General features: G+C 37.3%; 1 protein-coding gene across 1 annotated transcript; it reads right to left on the reverse strand.

The window, feature by feature from the left end:
* Positions 1 to 402: 402 nt before the first annotated feature.
* On the reverse strand, positions 403 to 1,437 carry LOC109158512. The gene is made up of 2 exons (XM_019306426.1): positions 1,429 to 1,437; positions 403 to 1,320 (listed from the first exon to the last, which is right to left on the reverse strand). The coding sequence occupies exons 1-2, from the start codon at positions 1,435 to 1,437 to the stop codon at positions 403 to 405; spliced, it is 927 nt and encodes a 308-aa protein (XP_019161971.1).
* Between the last annotated feature and the right edge of the window lie 7,377 nt (positions 1,438 to 8,814).

An 8,814-nucleotide genomic window follows, 5' to 3' on the forward strand; every position in this document is an offset into this window, starting at 1 on the left:
TGTAAGGGAATGAAATGAAGAAGTCTTCTAGGTTTAGGTTACAAAACAAGCTCTTGGTGAAAAGACAAGGATACCCTTACTAACTCTTGGAAAGTGTAAGGAACAAGGGAACTCCTCTCAAAGCACAAGGTACAACACCACTTAAAGATTGACTAGTCAAATACTAGTCCTTGAGTATCAAAAATCAGGATTTTAAGAATCAATTCCTCAAAAGAAATAGAATTAATTACTCAATTAATTCATGGTTTGGAGTGTGGATTTTTGGGGTGTCACAGTCTTGACTATTTTCATGGCAGAAAAAGATCGTTCTGTAGTAGCTGTGGATACAGGAAGCGTGAAAATGAGAGTTACTATTCTGAACACAAGAGGATAGATGTCCAATTTTCTAGTTTTCACCAACCATTATTGGCAGAGATCAGAAATACTTTCTAGTGCTCTAAAATCAGGTAGTTGTTGCACATGTTCAAAAGGTTCAAATTGTATTCTTAATTGCAAAATCTCATAATCTGCAAAGTCTTGTGGGTAAAACTTCTCTACCAACTTGCAAATGTCATCAATTCTAAATGATATACACATTTCTTTTGGATCAAGTGATGAGCATAGAATAATTAACTCCATTGCTTCATCATCAAACCTATTATTCAACTCTTGCAACTGAGAATCAATCACCGCATTAAAAATATCAACTTTGTAATGATGTCCAAATTCATCTTGTTGATGCCTAACCCTTCCTCTTCTTGCAATATATTGAGCATCAAAATCTGCCACAGTTATATTGACATTTTCACAAAAAGACTTCACACTCGAAACTAATTCATCCCATCCACTATCTCTTAATTTTTGAATAAGCAATTTAGTAGATACCACAAGATGCATTCCATTCGATATATCTTGAGATTGGAGTTGCAAAGCTTGGCAAATCATATTATAAATCTCTAGAACTTTTCTCATGAGCTGCATAATGAATACAAATTCAAAAGAAGTCATTACCTCATAAGCTGCATCGGCATCTCCACAGTGAGTAGGTGTAATTCCATCTTCAATAATATTAAGTAAAACTTCACATGTTGCACTAAACATTCTCATCAAACTTGATATGGATTTCAAATGAGAACTCCAACGAGTATCACATAGCCTTTGCAAAGAACCAATTTGGTTAAGACGCCTCCCACTTTCAAGCTTATCAACACTAAGCAAATGAGCACTATTTGAGGCATGAGCAGCTTTCAACTGGTCATTGCGCTTACATGAAGCCCCAACAACATTAATAATGGGACTTAGTGAAAAAGTGATGGATAGGGATGACTTCCTTTGATGAAGCTACTAATGTCAATTGCAATCGATGTGCAAAACAATGAACATAATAAGCATAAGGACATTTATCCAAGATTAAAGCTTTCAATCCATTCCACTCTCCACGCATGTTACTTGCACCATCATAACCTTGTCCTCGAATATTTTGAACATCAAGATTATGATGTGATAAGATAGAAAAGATACATTCTTTCAATGTTGATGCAATAGTGTCCTTAACATGAACAATTCCAAAGAATCGCTCTTGTATAAAGATATCTCTATCAACAAATCTCAAGACAATTGACATTTGTTCATTCTTTGATTCATCTCGAGCTTCATCAACAATGATATAAAATTTTGCATCACCAATTTCTTCTCGGATAACACTTTTTTACTTTAGTTGCCAACACTTGCAAACTTTGCTTTTTGTATTGTTGGTGATGTATATGTTGCATTTCGTGGAACTTTATCAAGAACTTTTGTTACTTCATCATTAAAAGAGGCAATGAAATTCAATAACTCTAAAAAGTTTCCACGGTTTATTGATGTTATTGACTCATCATCACCTCTAAAAGAACATCCTTGAAATGCAAGCCATCTCGTTGCCTCAATTGAAGTTCTCAAGCGAAGTCTATTTTCAACTATTTCTTGAGATGTGAATTTCTCAATATGTTGTGCAATGTGTGATTGTTGGTTAATGAGATCCGCACAAGCTTTCTCGGCATTTCAATGAGGGGAGGGGAGATCTTTCCCAATATGTGCTAAAAATGAGCAATTTTTTCCATCACTAACTTTCTTCCATGATCGAAAACCATTGATAGTAAAAGCATGCAATCCGGAGGGCCTATCTTGAGTATGAAATAAATAACATGGTAGACAAAATGCTGCATCTTTACTAGGAGAATATTCTAACCAAGAAGGGAATAATTTAAATCAAGATGCTTGAAAACTACGAGGATGCTTTTCTCCAGATTTTGGATACTTTGAAAGAAAACATTGATATGGCCCGGCTTTGATATAGGCTCTCCTGACTTCATCACTCTTGTCAACGGGGCACATCCATATTGGTAGTCGCAATCCTGGCTCACGTTCTAATGCTTGAATGTCAAACTTCTCATTGATTTCAATTCTTTGAGATTTTTCAGGACGACTTTCAGAATTCAATTGATCAACACTTGTAGATGGATTTACGTGAGATGATAAATCTTCAGATTTATTTCTTTAAAAAAAAAGTATCAATTCTTTGCTTGTAACACCCTACTTTTTTAAAATTTAAATCTCGAATACTTTGACTTAAACAAGATAGATAGGTAAGATTAATTAACTTAAATCCAACCAAAACCAACAAATGGGTGTCACTGCCACAATCACCACTCGCGAAGACTGCACAGGCTACAAAAAGGTAATCTATCTAGAGTCAAGCTCATCAAAACATTATCAATACTTGGGGAACAAACCCCGGTGACCAAGCACCAACAAAAGATCAGTCTAAAAGTAACTAACATCAAACATCTAGGTAGAATCTAAATCTAGAAACTACCACTTCAACTACGCACTAATCTAACTCGTGCGCTCTCAAACACTGGGCCACCTGAAAGGGGTTATAAAAACAAGTAGAAAATATACCTGTTAGCAAATTAATGCTAAGTATAAAGCCACTCAACCCTGTAAAGTACTATAGATATACATTTGGAAAAACATTTGGCATTCACACATAATCTCAAGTAGTTGCAATACTTAAACAACAATCTCAATACATGCTCATAAACAACTCTATATGCTTTAACCTATTCTTGATATAAACATGCTTTTCTCAAAAACTCAACTTAACACAATTCTCATGCTTTAAACAGATATCTATAATCATAGCTCATCATGCAATACTCATGCTCAAACAGATACATAAAAAAGATACTTAAAACTCAACAAGCAAACTATGCTATCATGCCAACTCATAAGAAACAATAAAGTACTGTACTTCTCATCATATTCTAAATGCAAACCATGCAAGTCATGTAATAAGATATGTCCTGATGCTATAAATAAATAAATAAATAAATAAATAAATAAATAAATAAATAAATAAATAAATAAATAAATAAATAAATAAATAAATAAATAAATATATATATATATATATATATATATATATATATATATATATATATATATATATATATATATATATGTATGTATGTATACACAGTCTCGCTCTTATGTAAAAAGAACATTTATGTGGAGGTTTCTGTTGAGTCTCTTGACTCACTTTTCTCTTCTTTCTTTCTTTCTTTCTTTCTTTCTTTCTTTCTTACTTTCTGTTGAATCACTTGACTCGCTTTTCTCTTCTCTTCTTTCTTTCTTTCTTACTTTCTGTTGAGTCACTTGACTCGCTTTTCTCTTCTTTCTTTCTTTCTTTCTTACTTTCTGTTGAGTCACTTGACTCTCTTTTCTCTTTCTCAAACTTTCTCATGAATCTCTTTACTCTTCTTTGTGCGAGGCAGGTACTCCGCTATAGCGAAGCCCTAGCGAGCGGTGCAAACTCTTGCACCCGCCACATCCGCATCAACGGAACCTCTAACTCGTGGGGGTGGTAGGAACTTCACAAATCGTGAATGGACCTATCTGGGCTCAGCAATCTAGCCGACTTAATACTCATCTCGTCCACAGAACCGGTACTGATGGTTCTTTAATCTTTCTTTCTTTCTATCTCTATGGAATCAGGTATCGTACTTTCAGCGTGCACACCCCCTAACTGGGATTCCAAGCCCAGCAGGTAGTATCCAACCTTGTAACTCGGGAATATCGACCTCGTTATTTCTAAATATTTGTCGGTCCTCAGTGACCGTTTCTTTCTTTACCGGGGATCTTGCCGAATCTTTTTACTTTTTTGTCGGTTTCTATTTCGATCTTATCTCTTTTTTTCCGAAAGGATATAGTCCTAACGGTCCTCCAGAATACTATTTTCCTTACAATAGATAACATATAGATATATCTTATGTAACTTCCTTTCTCATGCAATTTCTCTTCTCATGCAACAAACTTTAACTTGTGCAAGCCTTGCTATGCACATAAATCTCAACAACTTTTCTTTCTCACATTTTGGAAATTAAATATCATGCAATCTTCTCAATGCAAATAGATAGAGATTTTCCAAAATAGATATAGGTTTTCAAAATAGCTTAAGGCTTCACTTTGAGCCATTACTGTACTTAATCTTTAAAAGTAGCAAAATGCCCTTTTTCGAATGTAAGTTTGTAAAATAGTGACTTATGCAAGAAATCTCAATAATCTCAACAATTCTACTATTCATGAGCTAAGCAATGCAATTAGCACATTTAATCAAATAATTCTTGTAAGCAAATGCCAATATGATATTTCATAACTTGAAGTCAAAAGCTACACAGATACTTAATGACCAATTTCATGCTTTGTCTGCTAACATGCTCTTTAGTGTGAAATGGAAATACACACTACTTTATGCCAAAATCTCAACACTTAGCAAATCTTCTCAATAAATACTTAACAAGTATTGATCATGCTTCTCAAATCAAATTACAATACTCAAAAGCTAGTAATTTCATTTACTGCGAAACAAGGAATTATGCACTGTTCATGCCAACTTCTCAATAACTTAACAAATCTTCTCAAAAAATACTAACAAGTATCTAGGCATGCTTCTCAACTTAAAATATCAATACTCAAATGCTACAATTTCATTTACTGATGTAGTTCATAGACAACAACAGAGTATTCATCTTCAACATTTCTGACTGTAAATCATGCTTTATAACTCCAAATCCAACGAAACTAACTTCTACAAGTGCGTCGTAACGAGCCCGAGTGTCCGAGCCTCAAGGGCCCACGAGTCCTGGTGTGACACCCCGAAATCCAAATTCAACTAAGGGATTAATTGAGTAATTAATCCTATTTCAATTTGTAATTTAATTCCTTAAATTCCTGAAATTTAATAGTTGGGGACTAGTAATTGACTAGTCAACCCCAAAGTCAAAGATGTACCTTGAGCTTTGTAAGGAGTTCCCTTGTTCCTTACACTTCCTTATGTTTGTAAGGGTATTCTTGACCTTTCACTTGTTGTTGGTATTGTAACCTAACCTAGTAGACCACCTTCATTCTCTCCTTACACTTTTCTAAAAAAATCTAGCTCCACCTTCTTTCTAAAAAGGTGAGTAGCTTTTCTTCCAAGCCAAGTTGGAGCCTTACCAAAACTTCATGAGTTGCTTCCAAGATTCAACCTTTCTTATATTTGGGCATCTAGGAGGGTAAGATCTAAGTTCATCTTGTGTTTTTGGTTTTATCTAAGGTGTCTTTTCTTAAAGATAGGATCTTTATGATCTTTTGGTATGTTCTTGAAGTGGGTTTGGAAGGTGAGCCTAGTGAGGAGCTTGTTGAGGTGTAAAGTGGAGTCTTTAGTCTACAAGAGGTAACCCATGCTCTACAAAACCTATTTTGCTTACCTATATGTGATTTCTTGGATTCTATATGTGTTTTGCTATGAAAAGTGAGTGTTTATGCGTTGTCTTGTGAAAATGCATATCTAGAGCTTGTGTTTAGGGTTCATTTGTGCCATTGCTTGGCATTTCCTTGGATTCAAGTCATTTTGTTGTATTTGGTGAGATTTGGCATGTTTTGGACTTGAATTTGAGCTTGGAGATGAAAATCCCCAAAGGGATTATTTGTGCAGGTATATGTACCCGTGGGCGGAACGACGGGTAGAGCTCCAACCCGCCGCCCACCCGCGGGGAACATAAGCCAATGGGTAGTGTACCCGCGGGCGGAACCACAGGTGGGAGCCTACCCGTGGGTCCACCCGCGGGGAACACTTTAGTGTTGGATGGGGATTGTTCCCCGTGATTCTTTTGACTCGGTATTTGGTCTTTTGACTTCCCGATATTCTTTTGTGGAACTATTTGAGCGTCTTCTTGATGTTTCGTATGTCTAGAGCTATATGGTATGAATCCATGTAGGTTTTGGTGTCGTGTATCGTGCTAAGTGTTCAACATTGTGTTTCGTTGAACCGTGATGAGTCTTGTGTGTTCTTTGGAACTACGTTTGGTTTACCCGTTTGATAAGCATGCTAGTTCGGTGTTTAAATTCTAGCGTGTGTGTTGTTTGTACCTTCTTATTGGTTGATGATAACTTGCGTTATTCATCGTTGTTGTTGGACTGTGTTCCATTCCTTGGTTGAGTATGGTTTCATATCTTCGTTGTGATCCATTGATTGATTCCTGTTGAGGTGTGATGTGTGTGTGGCTTTACCTAGATTGCATGATTAGTGGTATGAGACACTAGTCACCAAGGTATTGCAGTGGTCCTCGTGGTGGCCATGACGTGATTATGGAGTTGTGACCTTTGTATAAGGTTCACGTGATTCTTGGGTGGCATGTGTTGCTGTCTGTGTGATTGGTACCCTCGTGTACTATGAAATCGGTGGTTCTGTTGGAGATCTGTTGGAGAGGGAACGACGGTCCTCGGAGGGAAAAGGTTGGACTTGGTGTACAGGGGTCCTGGAGGTAAAGGTTGGAACTAGATATAAGGTTGGGGGTAGCCATAAGGTTGGAACCGGGCATAAGGAAGGCATATCAACTCGTGATGAGTGATGTCACGAGGGCTTGTGTAGCCGTTGTTGTGAGTTCTCTTCTTGTGACGTGTGTAGTCACAAGGGCATGTGTTGCCATCAGTATTGTCTTTATCTTTGTGTTGTGGTTATCCTTTGTGGTTTGGGATGTGTTCCCGTATCTTTGTTGAGAGTGTTGGGTCTTGTGTTGACTATTGCTCTTGGTTTTGTACTTATATACTTATGTATTCCGTTTCGAAAATGGCTTTACAACTTATATCTTATCTATGTATGATATTTCACATGTATTGGTGGGTTACCAGCATTATTCGCTGACTGGGCGTCGTCCCAAGTTTTATTGTGTTCTTTCAGGTGATGTCTAGACGAGTGCGCAGTCTAGAGCTTGCTAGTATAGCTTCTCCCTCTTTGTTTTGTGGCCTGTGTGCCAGTTTAGATGTAGTACCTTGAGACTATGGTTTAGATGTAAACATTGCAGATGTTGCCGTAGCGTTCATCCTTTTGGTGAACGTGGCATAACACCCCGTGTTTTTGGATTTATGCTTATCTAGTTATCTTTCAGTCTTCCGCTGTGTTTGTTGTTTAGTTCAGTTATCTGCATGTTTAAGGCTTTTAAATAGCTTGTTTTTAGGAGGTGTTACACTTGGTCCGAACAACGCGTAGCTGAGCCACAGAGGGCCCGACCAGAACCTCTTTTGGCCTGGCGGAGCTTGGTGATAGGGCTTGGGAAGCCCTGCCACTTGGCTCCACCAAGCAACGGTGCAGGGCAACGGATCATGCCTAGATCCGTTGCCTTGGTCCGCTACTCCACGGACTTGGCCAACGAATCTTGCCTAGATCCGTTGGTTAGGTCCGTTGAGTCTTCTAGTGCACCAACTGTGTGTACCAGACTCTCTTCTTCACCTGTAAACAAAACCAGATGCAATCCAACACTTCTAAACCTCAATAAATCAATCATAGATCATCAACAACACACCAATAGCTCATCAACAAATATTATCTAGCATTTCTAAACATTTACTTCTCACTTCTAGCCATGGTTGCAGTGGGCGCTAGGCGCTAGTCGGGCGCCCGGACAACGCCTAGCGCCTAGGCGGCACTAGGCGGGCGCCAAAAAAACAGTGGCAGACTTGCAGTTTGACAATTTTAATGAGGCTGTTTTCAACATTCAATCAAATATCACATCCAAATAAATGAAATAATGATAATTCATAAGTCATAACATCAAAACAATATTAAAAAATAAAAATACTCAAATATGAAATACTCAAATACTTCAATCATCCAAAGATTCAAAGTATCAAACTAGTCTACGGGTGTATATATGTCATATTATATATATATATATATATATATATATATATATATATATATATATATATATATATATATATATATATATATATATATATATATAATGAAAAAAAATTAGCAAGGCCGAGCTGATTGGGTTAACTCGACTGAAATTGACGAGTTAACTCGGCTAAGTTAGACGTTAGACGGCTGCCTAGGCGGTCAAGTCGGCTGAATTAGGCGCTAGGCGGACGCCTAGTCGTCCAGTCACCTAGGCGGGCGCCTAGGGGGAAATCGCCACGGTCTAGGAGCGCCTAGCAGGGCGCCTAGACCGATTTTTGCAACAGTGCTTCTAGCATTTAACATAGTCAAAAATCTAGTTTGGGAGTCCATGGTTTATACTTTAGCTTCTTCTTCTTCTTCTTCTTCTTCTTCTTCTTCTTCTTCTTCTTCTTCTTCTTCTTCTTCTTGTGTGGATCCCCTTTCCTCTCTACTCAGCTTTCACCACCTTCACTTCCTAAACTCTTCAAACAAAACACAAAACCAACACTTAAGAAAGGAAACCTCAGAGATTTGAAAGCAAAGAAAGGAAAACCTTGAATAGAAGATGAAATGAAGGGATGTCGATGAAA

The sequence above is a fragment of the Ipomoea nil genome, unplaced genomic scaffold, assembly GCF_001879475.1.
Source record: "Ipomoea nil cultivar Tokyo-kokei standard unplaced genomic scaffold, Asagao_1.1 scaffold2821, whole genome shotgun sequence".
In the NCBI taxonomy this organism is placed as follows: Eukaryota; Viridiplantae; Streptophyta; class Magnoliopsida; order Solanales; family Convolvulaceae; genus Ipomoea; species Ipomoea nil.